We start from the raw sequence: 23,883 nt of genomic DNA, 5'->3' as shown, positions 1-23,883 counted from the left end.
ATCACAGGCAGAATTCGATCCACCCACCTACAGGAAGGGTTGCCATGACGATGGACATGCATCAATGATGATGAACATACATTGGTCCTGAAGGTATATCATGGCTGTCAAGCAGGCATGCATCTCATGGGTAAGTGATACCGGAGGAATTGAGGGAGAGGAGGTAGGAGATAGTGATGCAGAAACTATCCTCAGATGGAATATAAATGACTGCTTTCCCCTTCTCTCTCTCTTTCTCTGTTACCATCCCCTCACCCTGTGTATCTGTCTACATGTTACCTCTTTTCAATCTTTTACCTCTTGCTTTCCTTCCCCCCCCCCCCCCCCCCCTTTATCACTCTTAATGACATCTCTCTCTCTTTCGCATTTCTTTTACTGTTTGTTGTCCAAAGATGAGCAAAGATAAATACCAATTACCCAAATGGACTAGTAGACCCAGAGGTCGATTTTCAATGGTGTGTCTCAGACATTCTACAAGTGTTTAACTACTTTCTTGCTTCATGCCACAGCACAAACATTCATCAAAAACTTCAACTTGCATGGAATAAACGCATTTCCCTCCATGAACCTGTATAGTTCAAGGCCTTTGCATTAAAAACAGTTTTCAGCAAAAACAAGAACCCGCAAGTAAATTTAGAAAAGAGAGAGAGAGAAAAAAAAGGCATGGACTGTTCCAGTCCAAAGCCTTCCTAAAGCAAAATGACTTCCCATCCGAATCTGACAACTCTGTTGTTACGACAGACACTTTTGTATTCAATAAAGGAATTTAGATTTTCGCCATTGTTTTGATCGCCCAATGGAATATCTGCAAACTTCTATTCATGTACTCAATGTTTGAAATAAAACAAAAAAGAGCTTCCCCCCATAAAGATTGCAGACTAACCAGAGACTTGAACTTAGCTCTTCGCAATTCTTCTCATTTTAATGTTAGTGCAATACAAAAAAAAATCCCAGTTATTTACGCCGAATTGTAGAAGTCATCAATTTGACTGATGCTTCTTCTCTTCCAATAATGCTTTGAAAAGCATTTCTTATTAATATAAGATGTAGGCCTATTCCTCTATTCCTTTAGTTCTGAATAACTTAAAACTTGTTCCAAGTCAAGAAACAAAGTTATAAAAATGTTTATTGCTTGTACTTGCTTGTGCATGCCATAAACTTCATAAAGGCTCACAGCAAAGTCTTGTCAACCAAAATCAGGAAAGATGTATTCGAAAAAAAGTTTGTTGGGTTAACTCCAATCTATTTATTTCTAAATAGACCAAAGTAATTGAAAAGAGGCAGTATGACATCAACCCTACATGTATCAGTCACACGTTAGTGCGAAATTCCAGAGAAAAAACTACATGGGTCACAAGTGTTCTTGGACCCCCTAGCAGCAAGCCCAGTTTCTGTTGACAAACCAGCCATTTTGAGAAAAAAAACCTTGATGCAAACAGTAAACAACAAACACAAAAAGAAAAGCCTATTATCTTGTGTTTTTATAACAATAAATCCTAGAGAAAGAGAAAGAAAAAAGCTTGTGGTATCTCACTATTTTCTTTGTTTCTGTGGAAAATAATCCATTGATATAATGAAAGATTTGGGCTCCTTGGTATTCATAGGATTCTTTTGATTCCTTGTGGGCTTAGAGATAGGCAAATGGGTGGAGTGATGGGAGGTTATCTCTTGTGCAACCGGACTTCTCACAATCAAAAGGCAACTTTAGGAGGCGAGGGGGCCGTGCAATCAGTGATGGGCAAACTGAGTGGGGGACAAAGGTTATTTGAATTGAGGATAAAAACAGAGTGTTTGTGTGTTGACTTAGGACTGTTTGGGTCGAATGTGTGCTCAGAGATTTAACAGATTAATTCCCTTTCCAATGAAAGATATGGAGGCAAGAACCAAATGAAACTCAGAACTGCACTGAAGAGATTGAAAAATTAAATATTGGTGTTATAAAGGGGGGGGGGAGGGAGGGGGCAAAGGAACAAACACTGAAGTGGGGGAGGGGGAGAAAAGAAGAGAGAGAAATTGATTGAAAGGAAGGGGTTGGCATGAGCTGGAAGATTACTGTAAGACAGTATTTTTACCTACGATGTTTTCTCACTGGCATGGAAAAAAGAGATTCTGAAATAAAGGCCATTGTTTGTATTACTTGCACAGGTGCAATGTTTTCCTGGAGACACCATTGCCTGAATGGTATTCAGCATCAGGTGAACACACTGAATTCGAAATTTTATTTTCGGTTTTAAAGTAACTGTCGGATAATGATGGAGTTTTACAAGACTCATTAGTGATAATACAGATATCAACTTCTCTAGACCACGTACCTACTGAAACTACCCCTCAATAAATCATGTAGAAATAAAGAATTCAGAAGTCGACTGGGTTTTAAAGTATGGACCTAATACTACAAGCAGTAGATCTTATATTCTTACAAATTAGAAAAATTCTACATGTGGCTCATTTTTATAAAAGTCATTTAAATGGGAAGGAGACATGTGTGCCTACCTCAATAAACAGTGAATAATGAAAAAAAGGAAAGAATTGGGGAGAGGGGTAGGGGTAGGAGGGGAGGGGTAAAATTTCAATCAACTTCTCTTTCTCTGATTGATCAGAATGCAAACCCGACCATCAATCAAAGTTTCCCCAAAAGCAACCATACTCGAAGACTAACATGTACATTGAACCAATTAATACTTGCAGCTCTTTCCGATTTACCCTCCAGAAAGTCTGCCCACTCCAAGCTAGTTCTCAAGTGAGAAAAGCGGATGTGACCCTCTTGGGTTTTAAAAAAATTGTTCAATCACATATGAGTGTTGTGACACAAGACTTCTTTTCTTATAATTACCAAAGACATTTCAAACACTTCAGCAGAACAGACATCATCTATCATTTACCACCTCCCCTTTGGACAACTACTGAACTTTGGGCAGACAGTGACTGCGAACAAGTTTTATGTAAAGTGCATTGGGCCTTCTTGAAGAGATTCCAGGCAATCCTATAATTTTTCAGTTTAATTTCACGTTATCTGAAGCAGTTCACTTCCATGAGTATCTCGGTCACTTCTAACCTAAAACTTTCCTGCCCTTCATTGCTTTTACGGCTGGACCAGCTTCACGCAGCCTGGAAATAGCCCCAATATCAAATTGGCGTCTCTCAACACACCCCCATGCGATGACCATTTGTGGGAAGGCAAATAAAACGGACGAGCCTACGCAAAATTCTTCTCCTGATTTTCGTACCAGCTCCCCCCCCCCTTCCTGGATGCAGTCCTACAAAACTGCCTTTTTGCCACACTGATAGAGTGACCATCCCTCATTCAAGAAAGACCAACAAACCCTTCCATTCATATGCCATCCCATCATGGCAAAAAATGGCTGAAAATTGCTATCGCACCTGGACAACGCTTCGGGGAATCGTGGAGCGCGTGGCGTACAATTCCAGAAGTACAATTTACCCAGTATGGGTGCTATGCTGGAATGCTAATCTCTATCAAATGACTGGGCCAAATTACCCCAACCCCCCTGCTTCACTTTGTAATGAAGCATCTGTATTGGGAGGGGAGAAATTGTTTGGTATTGTGACGTGTGTAGCGTGACAAGCAGGGTGCAGTGCTTGCTGTGATAGAGAGGATTTGATGATGGATTAGCTGTATGGATGATGAATTCCGAAGCTGCAGAATTATAATCTTCCCCGCTAAACACCTGGTTGGAGTTTCATACACCTGGACTACGGTATGAAATCCAACATATCTGGCAGATATTAAACCTCGAAACAGAAGTGCAATCAAAGGCAAATGACTCTATAATTGAAGTTAAAATGTAGGCCTTAAAGGTCCGACCCTCTAATTTCATTGCCAGTCATAATCAGCAAGTTTTCATCTTACTTTGAAATTATTCTATATTCTAATATATTAAAGCAATTCACAGAAATATAAGGCCTAGTTGTTATTTTTTTGGGGGGGGGGTTATTGATTTGTGAATCAGAAGGTTCCTGGGTCGTATTTGCGAATACCGGTATATCAATCATTTCTATTCAGAAGTATACTTTCAAGAAAGTACTGCTATGGTCAGAGTCTAAACTGGCAAGACTAACCCAGCTGAGGACCTATTAAAGAAAAATAGCATCGAAATATTCATCGCCCCAGTAATATGTTGAAAGATCTAGTCATTCCCCTTACTCTTCAACAAAACATTCACCCATACAAACAAACAAACAATAACAATTCGGCCTTTTTCATTCATCCGTTCGTGTAACAATGAATCTGGTATTGTGGCTTAGGAGGACAAACAATTATTTCAATGAGCTATCTGACCCTGACAGAAGATAATTCAGGGTGTTTTGCTTGAAGATCTCTCATCCACAGAGGGTGCTTTCACATGTGACATGAGAGCTACATGTAAGTATGACTTCAGAATGTGTTCCTGAGGATACATGTATCTCTTTGCTTCTCCTTCTGTATCTTGTATCAAGGTATCATCAATTCCATATGACATCTTGCTATATTGGAAAGTGTTCGCTGTACAGTAGGTAGGACTACTTCATGAAGTGGGTTGAGAAAAATCGCAAATTATGAAGCGCTTTTCAATCACAAGGAAAGGAGCTTAACAAAACAATAGATTGGATCAAACTCCAGAGGGTGGATGACTTTGTGACCATCTTCTCAAAGTGTAGCCCTTTCAGAAATAAATCCCTCGGTACCAATGTTGAAAGGAAACTATAGAAATATAATGGTTCATGCAAATTACATAATCAAATTGATGGTCCTGATGTAGTTTTCCACAGAAATGTCACCTTGAAAATCTTTATTTGAATGACTTGACCTCTACACTATGATGGAGGGGGGGGGGTAAAACCACCAATACATCACACTACCATCAGTGTCAACAGCTTTGAGAAGTTTGATTGGCAAGGTCAATTCTTGGTCATATTTCATAAAACTATTCTAAAATGAGTAGTTGCAAATTTAGCAGAATTTCATCAGAGTGCTCGTAACTACTGCCAGCACAAATCCATTCTACTTCTAAGTGAAAACACGAGAACTGAAGCTCTGAGTATCACTGTTATCAATCATATGGCATATCAATCCTACTCCCATGTGAAACCACTCGAAACCAGACAAACTGAAATGACAAAAGGAATGCAGTATGCGCTCTGTTGAGAACTGAAAATAACAAACAAAATGATGTGGAGTGGACAGAAAGGACAAAGTTTTACTCAGCCACACATGAGCTTTATTATAAAGGATTGTGATGTGCGAGATATGTACCGCCCATTCAGACACAAAACGTTCATACTAAAATCAATTAAAAAGGCATTAAAATTTGGTTGGACTGACTGCACAGAATTCAGACAAAAGATAAGAAAAACAGTTCCTTTGCACATTGCCATTGGTATTGGACTAGCTGGCCCTCATCATTACAACAGAAGTCAATTAAATATTCCCGTATAAGTTCATAGATGCTTCCACAATGATGACACAGTTCGAGATTTGAAGGATTTTTTTAACCATAGTACTAATAAAACATTCATAGATACACCTGAATTCAATTATTCTAGTTTGGTGCATTTGAACTACAGTGTTATCTGATTTTTTTTTGTTGGTCTGAACAGGGGGATATAAACACATCATGTAGAGATTACCCCCATCAAAGAGGGAATAAGTATTGACTGACTGGTTTAAATATTTGGATATAGGAGACCCCCAGCTCCATACCCCTTGCTCGTTTATTGATTTCAGCTTGTCAGTTACAAAATAAAATGTGTTTGTATTTTAGTTTTTCCCCAGCGATTGACAGTCAACCAACGTAGCTTTTTTTATCATTTACACTTGGCATAAACAACATTACTAGAATAGTCATTGTTTTCTCTAATAAAGTCAGAATTATTTCAATTATCCATTGTAAAATACTTAGCATCCATAATCACAGACTCACACATGATCATAAATCTGATTTTACTAACTTGAAAATACAGCTGCTAAAAAAAAGCAACTCAAATATTTTTTTCTAGAATTGGGTTCAATACATGTATGTAAGCTCACTAATCTGTGCATCCATTTTTTTTTCTCAAACTTTTATGATTTTCATCCTTAAACAAAGTTGATGACAACGGCATATGAAGCAATGCATCACACTGATTTGGCTTGACAGTTGGGCCAAGTTTTTTTTCCAAAAGAAAAAGAGCAGAAATGGGCAAAATCATAATTTGATTCTAAATTTGGGCAATTCCACTGGTTTTCTGCTGGTCTACTACGACACCAAACAGCAGGACTTTCTGTTTGTCTGTTTCTCTGACTGGCATAGAGGTCACGGCCCGACCCATGCTGTCCATTACGGAGAGTGCAAGGGCACGGCCAGGGGTGCAATGGCTCTGTTCACATCATCCAGATTGTTTTACTGGATAGAAATGCTGCAGGGATCCTACTGGGTTCACATTGGTACTTTTTGAACAGAAATAGGCAAGGAATGACTTGAAACCTTGTCCTTGTTTATTATCTTTTCCCCATGTGTAAAATTTTTAGCAATCACAAATTGTTTTATCAATCTGACCATTGTTTTAAACAGGTATATCACCAAACTGCATTTATATTATCTTTAATATAGGCCCACATAAGTCCACATTTTCAAAATCACCCCACCCCTCGCCCTTTTATAACAAGGCTAACATAAGCTTTCATTACTCAATTAAATAATAAAGTGTTTACAGGTAAGGCCATTCTTATCTTTTCTCAATTTGCCAATGAGGAGTCGGTCAGTGATGCCAAACTCTGATTTCCGAAACAGTATAAACGTGCCCCAGTAGCTTACAGGAAAGCGAAAGGTATCAGAGAGATTGCATTCATCAAGACCTATTGGGAGGAATCCATTCTGACATGGACAGTGGCGACAGGAAGTTGACTGTATTGTGCAAGAAAGTAGTAGAGATTAATAGGGGATATGTATATAGAGAGAAAAACCACAAGATTTCTGCCAATCTCAGAGATTTGGTCCATGTACTCAGTAAAGCAGGTCTTTTGGTTCCATGGGCATTTCTTTTTGTTTTCTTTCAAGTTAAAGCAACCATTAAAGACACAGATTTAAGCAATACTATGCTTGGGTACACCTTGATGTGCAAATTGGTCTTATAATGAAGGGCTAGTTTTCCCTTGGGGTGTGCCCTGAAATTTATTTACCAGACTGAAGGTTTCCATGATGGATTTATTTACACAACAATAACTTGTGTTCATCTTGTTGGATACAACAAATGCAAGAAATATCAAGTGCATTTGAAATCAAGATCGGGTACACATTTAGGTCTACACCTTTCACTCACTGTAGAAATTAGATTTTTTTTTAAAGAGGGAAATGATTTGGTATCAAGCAATCAAACAAACTTGGAAATTCCATTAATCCTATTCTACAAATTGACTTCTGTCACATCCTATCATGAGAAAAGTCAAGGAAGGACGGTAATAACTAGATTTCTTTCCCAACACCTGAGTTCATTCTTGTCCAGGTGTACTTGCCATTCTCAAGCAGGTTTTCTTCTGTTTTTACTCCCACAAGGCAAAGTTTATTTCTTTGCATCCAGCTGTTCTCTTGACACTTCTAGCTGGGTAAAACGACCCGTTCAGAATGCTGGCCAATGGGCAAGCTCGGTGGGAGGGCCGCGACAACTTGTCGTCACCTGACAGCCAGCGAGGGCTTGCCATTGGCCGGAGGTGGTACACAGATAGAGATGTGTATTGAGCTCAGGAGGCAGAGATGAGAAGATGTTTCCTGTCAGTTCAAATTTGTTTACACCAAGTTTTTGGATCTTCAAAATTTCAGATGGACTTGGGGGAAGAAATGCATTTGACCGAACATGGTGAATTCAAGCCATGGGGAGAGTAGCTAATGCTTGATAACATAATATCAAGGCCCTAAAAATAGATCAAAACACATACACCTCGCTAGTCCTATATTCAAACTCTGACGATGAGATAGATCTTCAACAAAGGCAATAGTGCAATTCCACTACATTTTTGCAGGTTTATTAGCTGCAGTAATAGAGACCAGAGTTTAATCTGTGTGTTAAAAAAAAATTATCAAAGTTGGTTCTACCTATTACAGGTATCTAGTTTCATGATGCATCATTAAAAAAAGTATTGTGCAATTTGACATTGGAAGCAGAGGAAAATAGGTTAACTTGAAATGTACACAATGTATGGCCTATTAAACCAAGGTGGTCTTGCCCATTAAAACTGAACACAGGCCATGACATGTACGATGACATCTCAAAAATTTGAGATCTATGTTGGATTCACTCAACATTCAGCAGCCATGGTTCTTCAGGATCGCATTTTTTCATTTTCACGGCCGGTGAAAAATGTTCACACCAACACAACCTTGGGCCCCGAGTCACAACGGCAAGCAAAGCAAAACTCCAAACCGACCAAAGCTATTTCATGACTCGTAATGACATTTCATCGGACGGTTTGGAGTCAGTTTCATTGGTGTGACTGTAACATGAAGATACCTTAGCGGCTGTGCTCCTAAAACTAGTTTACTGGAAACTAGTTTAGTCGAAACTAGTTTAACGTGTAGTGAGAACGGTCGAAGCGGTCTTGGAAGCGATCTTCTAAACCAGTTTGGAAAACCACCTCGCAATGTAGTTTTCAAGATCGCTTTGCCTCGTTAAACTGGTTTTAGCGTGAAGACAAAATGGTTCTTCGGGAAGCGATCTTCGCACATTTTGAGCGTGCTACTCCACACGACAGGTGTAGAATGCCCATGCTGTGGTTTTGAATTTTCGCGGGAAACGTGTCACCCCACTGAGAGCGTTTCTATAGCAACAAGAGCGCTTTACTTGAAGTGAATTTGAAAACCACTTTCGTGTGATCAAGTGGGAACGCTAGCAAAGCGATCTTCCAAACTGGTTTCCTGAATCGGCTTCCAGTAAACGAGTTTTAGAAAGCGTAATGAGAACGGCCTCAAAGTCAAGAAGGCTCTTGAGGAATCTGTTTTCTTTTCTCTCCTGAGAACACTGCTTTCACCAGAAGAGAATGTGGAACAAATGAATATTCACCACATAACTCATATGACAACCGATCTCCTAATTGTCCTGATGGGTCTTGTGCAAAATGCTTTTACAACGATATCAGTCTACTCACTTTTATGCCAACTCCACGATGGCAAACAGGAAGCAAGCAGCGCAAGTGAGCTTTTCTGTGAAGAGAAAGGTGTATCTCTCATTTACACCGACATCGATGCAAAACCATAGACATGGTAATTTGCCCGACATGTCTCCAAGCAGGATGAGTATTGCAAATGCAATACAATGCCTGCGTGACACGTTTCCTTTCAAGATGTGTGTCCATGTAAAAAATACTTTGAGATTGAAAGAGATTGAAAGAAGACACTGTCCATAGAAAAATGTGAAAACATCACTAAGTCAAATTGTGTTAATATAGATCTGTCACTTTCCTTTTCTGCAGTTTGAGAACTGAATGAAATAAAAATGTAGAAACAATTGAAGTAAGATGTGAGGGGAGGAGGATTGCAGGGGGGGGGAGGTCAGCAGAAGATGGGGAATATGGGGAAGGAGGATAAGAGGGAATGAAATATGTACAAAGAAAAGATGAGAAATAAAAAAAGAAAGTATGGGGGAAAATGAATGAAGAGTGGGGGCAGTATTTGGGATTTGACATCTGCACGATATGAGGCTCAAAATGGCAACCTGACAAGGAAGAATTCTGTTGTTATATATAGGTCAGCAACTAAAAGAAATGATAAAAAAAAGCTGGGTCATGACACCATTTTCATAATTTGACATATCAGACATGTGTATGCTTACTCCACTTCCCCAGATGGCAACAACTGACCATAATTCATTTGAAATTGGTATCTCAACAACAAGCAGTCATCCTATATAGCATCCTAAATCGCTATAACCTCACCCCAGAGAGGACTTTCAACCATCATTCATCTGCATGATGATAGCGTGACCGATTATCTTTGGTCTAGAAAAACTTACTCAGTACGAAAAAACAAGTTCAACAAACAGCTAAAGTCACAAGAAACTCCAAAAGCTCTGAAGCATGGAATATATTGGGGGTTTTTTTCATTCCGTGCTTCTTTTAGGGATAACATCCCACCACCTTTAACCCAGTGACTTTTGAATTCTGCCGTTCTCCTACGTTTGTACAGGAAGCACCTACTTCAGAGAGCCAAAGGGTTAAATGAAGGCAATGTGTGAGGAGACTGATGAGGTGCATTCCTTCCCAGGAAGTGAGGATGGAGCTGATGCGGTTGATGAAGCTTCATTATTCATCATCGCAACAAACCCATCAAGGGCATCGTTCAACCAAGACCACTTAACAAAATTACCATACTGCCCACGTACTCCCATCCTAGGCTTTCTCCTCACGCACCATCGCGGGGTAGGCAGGCAGGCGAAGGTACTGCAGGCCGACCAGACACCCATTTCCCACCCCATCAGTTTGAAGTTCTGTCAACTCCTGAAGCGAAAATTGAGATGGATGAACTGCGATCTGCTTGTTCAACAAACACAAGAACAGATCAAGAGATGGCCCTCCCATTTCGGAACTTGACTGAACGGGTTGCGTGACAGCAAAGCTTTGTTTTTACATGCCCTACTAGGTCAAAGGATAAAAAGTAGGATGGAACTGGGAGAAAACACAGTTAACTGTCTTAATTAATTTGAGCTACGTTTGTCGCCAACTTTCATTACACGAGAGTAAAATGTGGGAGTGGATAGTGGGTAGAGTGGGTATTAATGGTGATAAAGGAAACATTTCCTACGCATTTTTTAAAGCAAAATTTCCCCAGCAAAATTAAGAAACTTAATATCTAGGTTTTAAGTTTGGGGGGATATTACTGATACAAAGAACTTTATTGGATATTGAAGAAATGCCACGATGCACAATTTGCCCTGTGTACCAGCACTATCCATAAAGTTTTAATGAATTTGAATGTATTGTGGGTCTCTCAAAATCCCAGTGACAACATAACTAAAATAATGACTGATGGGAATTGATAGAGTGCTCAATATTTTTCTGTTGGACCTGAAGAGGTTTTATGACTCGCATCGTGTCTCCACTCCAATTTTAGAGTGGATGAAAATGAGAATGTCAAGTAAATACCATCCTATTAAAGTCAAACTTGTTTTCAACTGTTTATTCTTTTCTCTAGAGTATAGGGGATGGGATGCTGTTCAGACTTCTGTGTTTTTTCAATCATATCTAACACTCTCAGGAGAGAGAAAATGATAGGCCTTCATTTCAAATGTTTTTTCACTAGTTTTTGTTACATTCAAGACATGGGTTAAGTAAATACACTATACTGTACATCCTAACAGAAAATCAGAGCTTTAAACTAACTTTTCTCCGACCAATGGTCTTGATTTTATTTCTGGGGTGTTTTTTTTATTTTCATTGAAAAAAAATGTGAAAGATCACTTTTATAAGATGTTTGGTTTGAACCATTTGAAAACTCAATTCATTTGTGTTTATTACTTGTAATGGGCTGCATGGCACTACATGTAGGCTACATGCTGTCAAGCATATAGGCCAAAATATGGTGTGAAAATAAAGAACTAAGAATTCCACTTTCAAAAAGCCCATGATGTGTTTAAAAATGTTAAAATTTAAGCACAGACTCAACAAATAATTTTCATCTAACGCAGTATTATACAATTATTACAATTATCTGAAAGTACACCTGATAATTTCATACTAAAGGGTGAAGAAATCCATAAATATCATTTCAAAGTTTTTTATAACGTTACTGTAAGCATTAAGTTTGAATGAATCACACAAAAAATGGATGGATCATCAGTTGTGCTAAATATGTATCTTTGAGTCATTGCTTTCTTTCAAAATAAAGTTTTGACATCTTCAAACACTTAACATCACTTTGCATTCACGAGCTTCAGTGAGAATCATTCAGGGCAAATGTTCTCTCTTGTTTGCGGTCAAAAATTGCCTATCAAAATTCTATCGCCCTCATCCTTGCCAAACGACTTATCCATCTTTTCACAGAAAAGTCTGACATCACCAGAGTATATTCTCCCCTTGTTAAGCAGGTCAGAACAGTTCATCTCAATATCCAATCATCAAGCAACTAGCATCACTCACTGACTAATTTCAGGGAAAAATTTGTTGGAAGTCAATAGCTTATATCCGAAGGCAGATAAATGGTAAATGAAAGGTATCGAAATGTAATATCTCCTAAAATTGATTGGGTAGACACATTTTAAAGCCACTGATCACATGACAAATCAATGGTTTATAAAAGTGAACTTATAAACACTATCGCTCAAATTCACAGTGCCCTTTTATGTCATTTGTTTTGCTGAAAATATCCATCTCCTTAATTTTTGTTTTCAAATTCATAACTCAAGTTTACTCTTAGCCATATTTGCAAGCACATTTGCACATTACACAGGATATATTATTGCCAAATCTTTCAAAGATCTACTCCAATCTTTGTTACAGAAAGAAATGACTGATCTCTTTTGAACGATCTCATCACCCTGTTTGATTTATGACCAGAGAGAGAAAACTTTCTTACATCAAGATTCTCTTTTATACGGTTAATAGGCATGAATGCTTTTGAAAGGAAAGCTTTAGCACATGACTAGTTTCTTCTAGCTTTTCAATGGTGACGTCAGTATGCATATAACCATCACTAATTCTCAGGACTGAGTGGGCACTAAGGAAATATATATACAATCATGCAGTAGAATAGATTATAGGAATTTTACATGATTGATTGCATACATGCATATACCTTTTAAAAAACAAGGATGGTCACATTAAATAACATCACTGGGGGTACTAAAATTTTAATTAGGGCTTTCACATCTGAACGTATGACCATTTGTGGCTCTTCGTTTAAAAAATATTTTCTAACAAGATAACGGTAAAAAAATAATCTACGACCAATTGTAAAAGCTGCTTTTTTGGAATATTCAGGAGAGTGAAATATGTATGGCTCCTGTATCAAATGGAAGGGGACTACTTTGGGGGAGGGGAAGAGAGGGGGGCTACGGGGAGGGGGGGAAGAAGGGGATGAGCTAGGATTTAGACAAGAAATCAAATTGTTTAGGACCATACAATAAAGGCATAGGCCTACTCATTAAAACAAAGTTGTGAATTCCCCCAAAATTTGACGTTGAGCGTCTAGCCACCTCATGAGCAATCAATGTCTTCGGCCAATAATTTGATAACGATCGGTCAATAATTTGATAACAAGTTGCATAGTATCCTCTTTCACACAAGAAAAATGTCAGGCTTAATAATCCCCAATCGTTACTGATTTCCATCTTTTTAAAATACAGATCACGGCATTGATTTCAGTGTCAGGTAAAAGCGGAGCACGAAAGAAGCCAATTCAAATACCAAACAGGAAATCCAACGCCGACATCTGCACTGACGAGCTCTCTATCGGGGAAGACCAGTGTTCATTGCCGATGCGTAAATGTAATTCTATCCTATCTCCTCAACAATAGAAATGACGTTTGAGTAAATGAAAGGTTTCTGAGCTGTGGTTACCAATCAAAGGTAATCTGGAGAATTGGTAATATTCTTTTGAGTGTGAAACACCAGAACTTCCAGAAGGCTGGAAAAGTCAGAGATTCTATGATAAAAATCAAGTTATCCTGCTATTTGGTTTCTATTCTCAGTAGGAATTTAAAAAGTATTGGAACAAAAGGGCAAGGGAGATTATTCCAGAGATAGCGTTGGTAAAAAACATTAAAATGCTTTAATACAGTTCAAGTTTATGTGAGGTACAAGGTCCATTGGAAATACTCAGGTCTACAGACCATTTTATTTTTTTCAAAATCTTAAAGCCCATCTTCAATTCTTCAATAATTTATACTACTTGTAAAGTATCATCAGCATCATCATTACTAACATCATAAACATGACCACCACCATTGATATTAACATCACTTCCATGTTCTTGTCCTCTTCCTCCAGGAAAATCATTTGTTATCGTGGTAATGAATGGTGTCATCATCATCAACATCAATATCATCATCACCATCATCATCAATATCATCATCATCATCATCACTACTATCATCAAAATCACCAAATCTACCGCCCATAAACAGCTTCCAGCTCCGCACTTCCTTCTAAACCAACATGACGTAAGAACACTCCGTTGATACTTACCTGGTTTTAATCCTGTCGCTTCAACGAAGGGGGTAAATGCTCCTTTTCTGTGGTCTGGATAAACTGATTGCACCTGGAATCGGTATGTGTGGTTTGCATACAAGTTTGTAACTTCGACTTCTGTCGTATTGGCATCAATTTCTTGCGTCTCGCAAGTACCTCCTGATAAATATAAAACAAAAGCAAAAATTAAATTAATACATGTAATTGAGTTTGACCTTACATTTTCAACCTATATACATTCTGTTACCATCTACATTAAATTCTTAACCCTAAAAATTCAGTAATTTTTGCATTCTTTGTTTCCAAACTCATGCAATATTTTAATAGAAACCGTGAATGTCATACTAGAGTTTATAAATGTAAATATCTATTAGATATATCTATAACAATCTTTTTATGACTCATTAATTTTCAAAGGTCAAGTCCACCCAAGAAAAATTGTGAATCAATACAGAAAAATCAAACAGGCATGACACTGAAAATTTAATCGAAATTGGATGTAAAATACTTTTCACAAAACAAGTTATATGCACAACTTAGTGATGTGTAAATGACAGAATTGATGACGTTCTTCACTCACCATTTTTTTTTTTTTTTGAATCATACAATATTTTAATTTTTACAAATTTGACAATAAGGACCACAAAATGTTAAAGCAGTGGTAATTCCAAATGGATATGCAGTTTTACTAGAAAATTATCCTCAGTTCTTTTGGTAATTTGGGTAAAATATTTTCATAAAAAATGTGGTTGTATGTAGACTATATTGGAAAATGTATATGTAATCAAAGTGAGTTTTGATTTTAGATTGAAATCTCATTTCCCCACGTACTAGATTGGGAGGGAAAAAAATTGGCAAGTGTGTGTCCAGATAATAGAAAGATCTGGATAAGGGGGGGGGGGGATAAGTGAGGTCAGACTGTATTCAGAAATTTCTATTATTACAATTGCCTCCTGCTTGCAGTGACTGTCAATGCAGAGGCATTCATTAGCAATAAAAAACATAGCCATAAATGTTGAACATGATGAATTGTTCTCCCAATAAAAATTGTGACAAGTTTTTCTGCATTATAATGGTGATAAAGTTCTCGTAATTTTGCCAAGTACCTACTATTTAGTGGGTATTTTCTTTCGGGGATATTACGCGTAATTTGCTTTCACATTGCCAATATTACCTGAAAAAATACCTGGAAATGACGAACTTCGAGGCGGTCTGAAACAACCTATGATGAATTCACACAACTGTCGAAGTAAGATGCCAGTGTTGGTTTCATTTTTACAATATGGATCAGGAAGATCAGTGGTGTTTGTGTTTATACATTTTTGGAGAAATGTTGATCATATGAGTTAGCGATCACTGTTGTTAATCAACATTTTTACACAAATTTGATTGGACAAAACAAAACTAAATACCTTTTAGATTACCAAATTTGGAAATGAAACAAATAGCATACATGCATAAAAAAGACAGAAAGATTTGAGTGTACATTACCTCCTCTTCTTACGAGACAATAATTAACAATGTATCCAGTGTATCCTTCTTTTAATGGTTTTTTGTACGTTAAAACTATGGCTTCGGCTTTGACTGGGACTGCTCTCAAATCCCGAGGAGCTTCTGGTGGAACTGTTGAAATAAAATTCAGAAAGAAAAAGAGAAAGGGGAGTTAATATCAATCCTGTAGAAAAACATATTTTCTTGGAAGTTTTATCCCAGCTAGGCCAGGGAATATATCAAGTCTTATTACTTTTATCATCATTGCCAAATGTAATACTACAAAGATGTGAGACATGAATTGACAACTTTAAAATAAGAACATTGACAGAATGTTTCAGTGCACATCCTCGTGATTCTGGACGAAAGTTGTTTTTACTTTCCAGACCTTGTTCACATTACTTTTTATCAAAGAATCACATTGTATAATTATGAAGAAATACTGATAGCGATGTTCTGAACTTAGACAAACACCTAGTACCTTCATACTGTATTCTTTTGTTCAAAGATGACAAATACCTTGTGATTAATGTGCAAGTTTCCAATCTTTGTAATGCCCACTTGCACCGTGATAAGTTTGGAGCTCAAGGGCGCACTATTTTCAATAGATTTCACTCTTGACTTCTTGTGAGTCATTTGAAGAGAAAAACAACAAAAGATCTGTTGATTCAAAGCATGCTCTGATCATACAATGGCGATACACATTACTGAAAACTGTAAAATCTACCTGTATATACTCTTCTTTGTTAGCCAGGGGGACAAAGTCATTAAAATCAGAGTTGAGAGATGAGCTTTTCTTCCCAAACTGACAATTCAAAAGCACAGATAGCGTGCCTTTATACATTGACCTAGCCGTGACGCCTAATCCTTATTTCTTTCTGTGGTTTTTTAAATCAAGTTCTGCTGATTACAAAATTCATCAACGTTTCAAATGTGAACTTTTGTGAATGTCATGAATCTTATTAGAAATTATTTGACTTCTCACTTTATGTGTATTTGGAGTATAACATATGATCACAAAGAGTAGGCCTACGCTGCCCATTCATGAATGATCTTTGACAAATAGTCATATTAAATGGCGGGAAGACTCAAAAAAATGAACCAAGTTGAAAATGATATCCACAATGTTATTCTACCATAGCAATATATGATTCAGTCTTTTCAGTTAGACAGGTTTCCATTTTACCCTAAATAAAACAACCAAATGGTCCTCCGTTAGTATTTCACTATAAAATCATCTACTTTGCCTATTCCAGAAAATGGGTACAATTCTATTCAGTTTTCGTCTTGGCTCATCAATAAGCTGGGCATGCCAGTCAGGATCTAACCCTTTGTATTGTGATAAACCACAACTTTTATATCAAGGCGGCCAATCCCATTCCCCGACCATAAGATGGGCCAACTCAGCGCTCTACCCCCATACTGTCGAATTATTTGATTCCGCACTGCACATCAATAGCAATCCATTCATGGGTATTATTGGAAACCAAGCTTCTTTAGTCTAGGTTTTCAGCCACAATGAAGATTTTGCCACAATTCCAAAATGTAAGCAGTTGCATCAAGATCCACCATACTAAGACCCCACAAAGCTTTAACATTTTTAAGCTAATGAAATTATGCATACATTAAGTATTAAGTTTATGAAATTTAGTAGAGAATCGCCATCAACGTTGGAAAAACTTGAAAACTCTAACCGCTTGAATAGAGCTTGTTTTTGCAGCCTAATTCTGTTCAGGTGCAAACACAATAGCCATTCTTCTTGAGCCTTAAGAACTGTATAATAAGGAATACCTGTGTGCATCCACGGTATAAAGCTGTTATTTGGAATAAAGCATTTAAATCCCGCTTGATGGATCGCGTATAAAATCCATTTCGATAGAAATAAATAGAAATGCTGTTGCAAGGAAATGCAAACCAATAGGATGATGAATGTGTTTTCTCCTTCAATCCATCAGATAAGATCTTATCCAAAGTACATTTCTTGCTGATTACAATCTTTCATATTTTCAAAAGAAAATATTGTCACTGGGATTGGATTAAATAAATTGGCAACTTTTTTAAAAGCCCCTCCCCCCACGCCCTTCTTATATGCAATATCTACTCCCTCTTTTTATTTTATAATATTCAACATATAATCCTTCCCTCTTTATCGGACATCCACATCACTTCATCTTTGTCAATGTTTTCCAGGACTCAAACTGAATATGCCTGAAAATGTCAGAATCCACTTAAGTAGGTGCAACATAAAATGTATTAAATCTTTTATCAAAAGGCAGAAAAGGGAGGGGAAATGGAACGAGATTCCTTTCCCTGAAAATCCTATACACCAAATCAACACAATTTTACAAAATTACTATGAGCACATATACATGCAGAACCTAGGCAAGGGGTCTGTTTCACAAATTATCACAATTTAAAAGTACATGAACATCCCAAGGAAGCCTCAATTGACTCTACATATCTACATGTACAGGGTTGGTCAAAGAAGTTCATGTATATATCCCACAGGGCTACGTTCCTTTGGAACACAACGAGTGTAACAAATGGTTCCAGATATGGGTTTGAGAAAAGGGTGCCCTAAAAAACCCAACAATATAAAGAATAATCTCTAGAGTTATTTTCTATAAAGCTATAAAAACCCCTCATATTTTGGGTGGAAATTTATAGTAATTCGGGTCTCCTATTCCAAGCCATCCTCAATTTTCTCCCTCTTTTGAGGATAAAATTGATTTGTCCTTCATCTCGGCAAAGGTAATCTGATCAACAGTCCTCCTTCCTCTCTTGCTTCATGTTGTTCTCTTTATCCCTAGTATGATGGTATTAGTGATCAAATCTTACAATATTTTAGCCTACAGACTGCACCATGCAATAGGCATTCAGGCTACAGATACACAACACAGTCAGCAGGACAACACATTAATACAGAACTTGGGTTCTTCAAAAATGTTTGAAATATTAGATTTTTATGCTCGTATCTTTTCTGCCAACTCCTGATCCATCATCTATCTCTTTCCAAATGGATGTAGATAATTTTGCGGTTCTGCAATCAACAAAACTTTTGCAAATTCATTCTATTCTGGGCCGGAGCAGTTGAACATCAAATAGGATTCAAAAGAAAATTGTGATTAACCGAATCCCTGACCTTTTTGGTCCAACGACCACACAGACTGATATTTTTCACTTCTTTTCCTTCTGCACCCTTTGTGCGCCTGCCATTTATTTATTTCACAATTTCAATGCAAAAGTACGAGCACCCAGTGAGTGATATCTGCAGTGTAGTGCTGGCTTTTCAACGAATTGAAAGAACTTCTGTAACAATATGCAGTAGGGGGAAAAGGCTCCATCTCTCTTTCTCTTTCCTACTCTCCCTGACACATACACACAATCAACTCCCCCCACCCAGAGTTATCAAGACTATGAAGGTTTTGTCACAACAGAACAACCAATGGGACAAGGTATTACTGAGGCAATGAAAAAAAAAGCTTGGACTGAGGCAAGTCCGGTCCAACACAATGAAATGTCGCAACAAAAATGGCTCAACCTCCTTTCTTATGGCTGATGGCTCTTATTATTATCACGAGAACAAGACTCAGGGGCGGTATAATTTAGGAAGGAAAACAACTTGTATTCTAGAGGGCTTTGTCAAGAGCAGTCATGCACTCCCAAAAAGAAACTAAAATTATCAAATAAAATGCATTTTTTAATGAATTCAACAACAAGAAAAGTAGGCCTACAGCTTGGGCAGAAGTCAGTGCAAGTCACAGTATTCGCAAGTCTGCATGTACTCCTTACTATTACACTGAAACAATTTCAAGTGTACCCAACACTCTTCTTTCCACCCTCAGTACCACCCCCCCCCCCCCACAATCATCCCCTCCAAACCTTCCTCCCCTGGATAAACTGTTCTCTCTTCAAGATACCCTTATGAAAATCACTTTTTAATGTTGGTCTTATCAAGCAAGCCATAGAAACAGAACTATTGTATTTTTAACAATTTTTTTAATGCCAGTTTCAAGATTCAAGATTGGAATTTCACTGACCATCTTTTAATATACAGGCCTTACTACTTTATAAACATGGTTTTTTAGTTACTAGATTCCAACTGATACTGGACATGTATAACATGCATACGAAACCAGAGGCACTAACACAGTTTAAAGACTTCACCGAGTTAACAGATTTGTGTTTTCCCCAAGAGGTCACATAAAAGTCTAGACATAGTATTATCATAATATTACTCTACAACGTTACAAATTCAAGCAATTCTCTCCTAAGTTTTAAAAGAAAAGAAAATGCATTAGAAGGGATATCTAAGTCAATCGCATTTATTAACAGTAGTCTGGTCAGTTGTACTTTGAAGATAACATTGTCTGCAGTTTAATTCATTCTAGTAACTAATATGTGTGATTCATAAAGCAAGCTCAGTGAGAGAATGTAAAGTCCGTAACTCAACTGCCTATAGATGTATCTATCATATTCATGTAAATAATACTACAAGTATTAGCAGAGGTTCCTGTGAATTTAAAGGTTTAATTATTTGTCTGTGGTGTCAAAGTGGAATTCCAAATAACTTTTATTTCACTCTTACATGTTCTCCTAGGTCTATCTCATTTTAAAAGATCATAACTAAAAAAGAAACTAATGCAGCATAACAATTTTGAATTTCCCTTGACTTTCACATTGTTCAAGATCCTTGAATTTCACGAGTTTTCATCCAAAAACAGGTCAATTTCATGAAGGCCTTTCCAGAGAAGAGAAAGTTAAGCCATACATGTACAAGTGAGCACAACTTTAAATCTTTGATCTTCATAATTTTCCCCAAGAATGTAATGGTTGACCACGTTTTATGGATACTTTACAAGTGACATATCCAACGTTTCATGTTTGGCCATTCAAATGGATACAATTCTTGAAGGGTGTGGTCCTTCAGATACATGTACATGTAATTTCACTTGATGAAAGTGCATCTCCAATAACTCAAAGCATAAGGAACAACCTCCAAAAAGCTCAACCACACATTCCATCTTGAGGCATTCCACTCTGCAAGGTTACCCACAACAATCACATCAGAGGGCAAAGTTCACATATTCCCCCAACCCAGCAAGGTCACTGTCCAACCCAGCACACCTTTTCTTCAGTCCCACCTTAGACATTTCGGTGTGAGTCACATTTCAGCACCAGACATGGCACAGATCCATCTCAACACTGGGAGATTTCACCATCAGTTTTGTCTGAAGGGGAAGTCATATTTCGGCACGGGCAGGCGTCTGTGACCTGGTTTACCTCTTCGCTCTTCCGAAGAGTAGCTATCCCCTAGCTTGGAATTTGATTTGGAGATGATTGCGGAGGTTCATTTCCCTTGTGCCACTGTGGCTTGAAATGAAAATGTGCCAGCCAGGATTGATCTTCCAATTTGGATGTCCTGTCAAACATCCCAAAGTTGGTGGATTTTAGCTTGATCATCTTCCATATTTATTTTTAGGCTGTCCGTCTCACATGCTTACACCAAGTCCGAGGTCAAAGAAGTCAGTAGGTCATCATGGTCATAGTGGCAATGACTGGTGTATATTTAAAGCCATGGAACTATTAAAACTATAAAAAGACAAGAAAAATAACTCTCAATGAAGAAGAATTGACATTTTTATTGTTCTGTGTGTGTTTATCCAAGCTTGATGTTTTATATTAAAATCAACCATCCCTCGTGTGTAACTTTCTGACTAAAATGACAAATTTCACCCCAGCCCCCATCCCAATATACAGCAGGGATGTAACTTGGAATTAATTTTAAAAGGCAAGAGAATCATTTAGAATGGACTCTTACAGACACAAACATAGGCATACACGTACATGTAGGCCTACTAGCCTGTACAGATGGCAATTGGCATACCTGATATTGACTACCAAAATTACTTTACCTGTTGCATAGGGTAGGGCAATTACTCTACATTGTTTCTGTCGTTAGACTGCCCCCCCCCCCTACCAAAAGAAGAGATAGAAAAAGAGAGAGAGATCTTCTGACAACTAAAAAAGAGCAGAGAAACATGGGTGGCCTGATTATCTTTCTGTTGATTAGGATTTCTGAGCATCAATTGAAAAGATTCATCATGACGTGGATGGTCCTGTCCCCGCCAAGGGAGGGAACACACAAAAAAATTGAGTTAGGACATCTGTGAAGCTGTCAAAATGTGATGAATCACGTATCATTTACACCCAGAAAAGTACATCCACGCTCCCAAGCCTTTTGTCTCCCTTGATATAAAATTGGTCTTTTCATGGCACATCCCCCTTGTTCAAACACTCATCCTTTCGTGATAACGATTTTATTTTAAGGCGCAACATTGATTTTGGTTGATCCTTAAATTGGCAACAAATATCAATTCTAATCAGCGCATAGTTGATATGTAGCCTAAATATATGATGCAGATAAGATTATGTTTCCAAAGAAGAGACTAACTAGTGCAAAGTACTTATATGCAAATTAGAGGACCTCTGATAGGAATATCTGTAAATAATGTATCCTGGAAGGAATGGGACTTTGTCAATTTCTGGAATATTATCAATTCATTTATACCTCATTGTTTTAATAGCATAAAGAAATGTCTCAAGGAAATTGACGTCAAATGCATTTGATAGATCAAGTAACATAAAACCTTGTTATACATGTATGAAGAACTTAGCCAGTTCAGACGCTGATATTAAAGTCCAAACAAACTTGATTGATACAATGAGAAAGTATAAAGAATTGTTATTCTCAGCTTAAATACCACTCCATACAATATTCAGGATAAGGTAGCCCATTCTGACATGACATCCTTCATCAAAAACTTGATAAAGACTGATTATTTTCGGTAAAGTGATCTTCCAACTTCATACTATGCACACTGTTTTGTTTCATCAGCATGATGTACAAGCTGAAAAAATAATTGTAGGGCTCCATGTATACAGTTTCAGAAAACAATTTCAGATGCGCCTGGACATGAGTAACAGATCTGGGTGTAATCTCAAGTTGGAGAGTATTTGTGTCAAGATTTCCATCTTGCTTATTGATGAGCATGTCAAGTTATCAACCCTCGAGATCTAATCCCAGTAAAAAAAGAAAAGTGCACCTCCACCCTAACTAATTGTGCACCAGAAGAAAGACCCTACTGTCAAGAGAGCTTAAAATTTGTCATTGGCACACGCACTTGAAATGAGTCTTTCTCTTGGAACTCAAAGTCATATATCTATCGCATAATCTTAATCATATTACCAAGATTCACCTGACCAAACAGAGCAACTGAAAGTAATTACCCAACTTGTACATGTTTAAACAGTAGCCCCAACACAATTTCATTTGAAGTAATTATAGACCTGATTATAGGCCCGCTTGGAATAGACTTTTATTACCTCCTTAATAGAAGAGAAAATGTTGCAATGAGAAGTGCATACTTGTCATTTTATTACACGCACACATCTTGTTAATTGGACTTGATAGCTCACTGATCATGGTGGTGGGTCTACAATACTTGCAAGATTTGCAAGTGCTGGTTTACGAGAATGAACGGAGAATCAACGGCATGACTGCAAACTTGTACCAGCAAATGAGCTTTTAATTCCAGATGTAGAAAACCACCAAATATGACTGTACTGATGGGATGATGTATATTCCTTTTAATACTTTAACTTCTATCAGAATAAAGTGAATGGCAGGGGACCTGTAAACTTGGACTCTCATCAAACCTGTCAGAGATCAGTTTCCAAGTCCCTTGCTACTCTCCAACTATCCTATGTCTTGAGATCTTCTTTTACAATCAACAGAAACTAAAAATGATGGACTTCCATCAATGTAGATCTATCACTGATACGGTGGGAAACTCGGGGAAATTTAACTAAAAAATATCACAGGTTTCTTCTATAGAAAAATAAAATGGTGGTCTTGATAGAAATGCTGCCACTGCTTTTTCTTCAGACGTGTTGATTCAAACATTTCAATGCAAGCTCTTTGACCGATTATCAAAGTTTCTGAAAGGAGGTCCACAAAATTTTGGTGAAAAATAAGTTCCTGTGCAAATATTGAGCACTTGCAAACAACAGTATCTAATTCTAAATTATCAATTGAAAACTGATAGCGCCCGAGTATCCATTCTCTCTTTCAATTTTCCCCTAGTGGCTTCATCATAAAAGATACCTTTTTACGTCTTCTTTCAGCAAAAGCAAGGGTATTTATTTCCGCAAATCCAACCTTTAGACTGTAACAACAT

General features: G+C 37.6%; 1 protein-coding gene across 3 annotated transcripts in view; it reads right to left on the bottom strand.

Moving 5' to 3' along the window:
* The window catches only part of LOC121425598 (fibroblast growth factor receptor-like), a 62,394-nt gene that overhangs the window by 28,185 nt on the left and 10,326 nt on the right, over positions 1–23,883 (bottom strand). For all 3 annotated transcript variants that reach the window (XM_041621711.1, XM_041621712.1, XM_041621709.1), the window contains exons 3-4: positions 15,644–15,775; positions 14,150–14,311 (exon numbers count right to left, since the gene is read on the bottom strand). In XM_041621711.1, coding sequence (XP_041477645.1) covers positions 14,150–14,311; positions 15,644–15,775 — 294 coding nt within the window. The remainder of the gene's footprint in view (positions 1–14,149; positions 14,312–15,643; positions 15,776–23,883) is intronic.

The sequence above is a fragment of the Lytechinus variegatus genome, chromosome 12 (genome assembly GCF_018143015.1).
Source record: "Lytechinus variegatus isolate NC3 chromosome 12, Lvar_3.0, whole genome shotgun sequence".
Taxonomy (NCBI): domain Eukaryota; kingdom Metazoa; phylum Echinodermata; class Echinoidea; order Temnopleuroida; family Toxopneustidae; genus Lytechinus; species Lytechinus variegatus.
The sequence above is the reverse complement of the archived record's forward strand: the minus strand, read 5'-3'. Positions and strand labels throughout refer to the sequence as shown.